Raw genomic sequence first — 1,010 nt, forward strand, 5'->3', positions numbered from 1 at the left:
TCTTTTCATGAGTTTGTTGGTGATTATATGGCATCTATTTTCCCCTCTGTTTGTGCTTTCTTGCTTAATCTGCTCTTTTATATCTCAGAAGAGATTAATTTAGGACTCACCCCACACTAATATTGCCTCATTAACATAACAAAGAAAACCCATTTCTAAACAGGATTATAGCCACAGGTATAGGGTTAAGATTTACAGCATATATTTTTGGAAGACACAAATCAATCCATAACAAGTATACTGTATAACAAAGATAATACTAAAGAACTAGAGTATTTCAACAGATTTACTATCAACTTTGTGTAAGACTCACCTTTCACAATGATTTTCATAAAAGTTTCCCACAGTGCTTTAGAAACTTCAATTCAGGGGAATTGAGTGATCGAGATTTAAGTTGGAAAGAAGAATCACACTGAGCTTTAACAACGTGTGTTTTTCAGGGTCTGTTTCTTCCCGCTTTCTAGGGCAGCACATGATTAGGCTGAAATGCTCCAAAGAGACACATGAGAGAACACTGACTTTAATCTCTCTGAATTAGAAACAAACTGCAAACCAAGCAAATAACAAAGAAATGCTGGCTTCTCGACCTGTCCAATTGGTTAAGTTGTTAGTTTGACATCTATACTAATATATGAAATTTACTGGCTTTGATTTTCCTGGTTTGGATTTTTATTCACATCCTCCTGGTTCTCATGCAGGTTTATTAACTGGTGTAGTGGTGGACTCTGGAGATGGTGTAACTCACATTTGCCCAGTGTATGAAGGCTTTTCTCTCCCTCACCTTACCAGGAGACTTGATATTGCTGGAAGGGACATTACCAGATATCTCATCAAGGTAAGCAAAAAGAAACCATCATCAAAATTAAATTTTGTGGTTTGTTTACCAACTTAATATGAAGTTGAGTATATCATCTCAATATTCTAGCACATCATTACACCACTAGAAAATCACCCAGTGACCACAATTTGCATATGCAAATCCATACATCGTTTAACACCCATGATCTCTG

The 1,010-nt window shown here is 36.1% G+C and overlaps 1 protein-coding gene across 2 annotated transcripts in view; it reads left to right on the forward strand.

The window, feature by feature from the left end:
* The first annotated feature begins 133 nt into the window (after positions 1-133).
* LOC111819440 (actin-related protein 2-like) overlaps positions 134-1,010 on the forward strand; it is a 3,655-nt gene continuing 2,778 nt past the window's right edge. Inside the window, exons 1-2 of one of the 2 annotated variants that reach the window (XR_002823062.1) lie at positions 140-598; positions 699-835. Coding sequence is in view for 1 of the 2 variants with exons in the window: in XM_023725890.1 (XP_023581658.1) it covers positions 632-835 (204 nt within the window). In the remaining variant the exon portion in view is untranslated. Of the gene's footprint in view, positions 836-1,010 lie in introns of both variants that reach the window. The other variant, XM_023725890.1, reaches the window with a different exon arrangement.

The sequence above is a fragment of the Trichechus manatus genome, unplaced genomic scaffold, assembly GCF_000243295.1.
Source record: "Trichechus manatus latirostris isolate Lorelei unplaced genomic scaffold, TriManLat1.0 scaffold01812, whole genome shotgun sequence".
Taxonomy (NCBI): domain Eukaryota; kingdom Metazoa; phylum Chordata; class Mammalia; order Sirenia; family Trichechidae; genus Trichechus; species Trichechus manatus.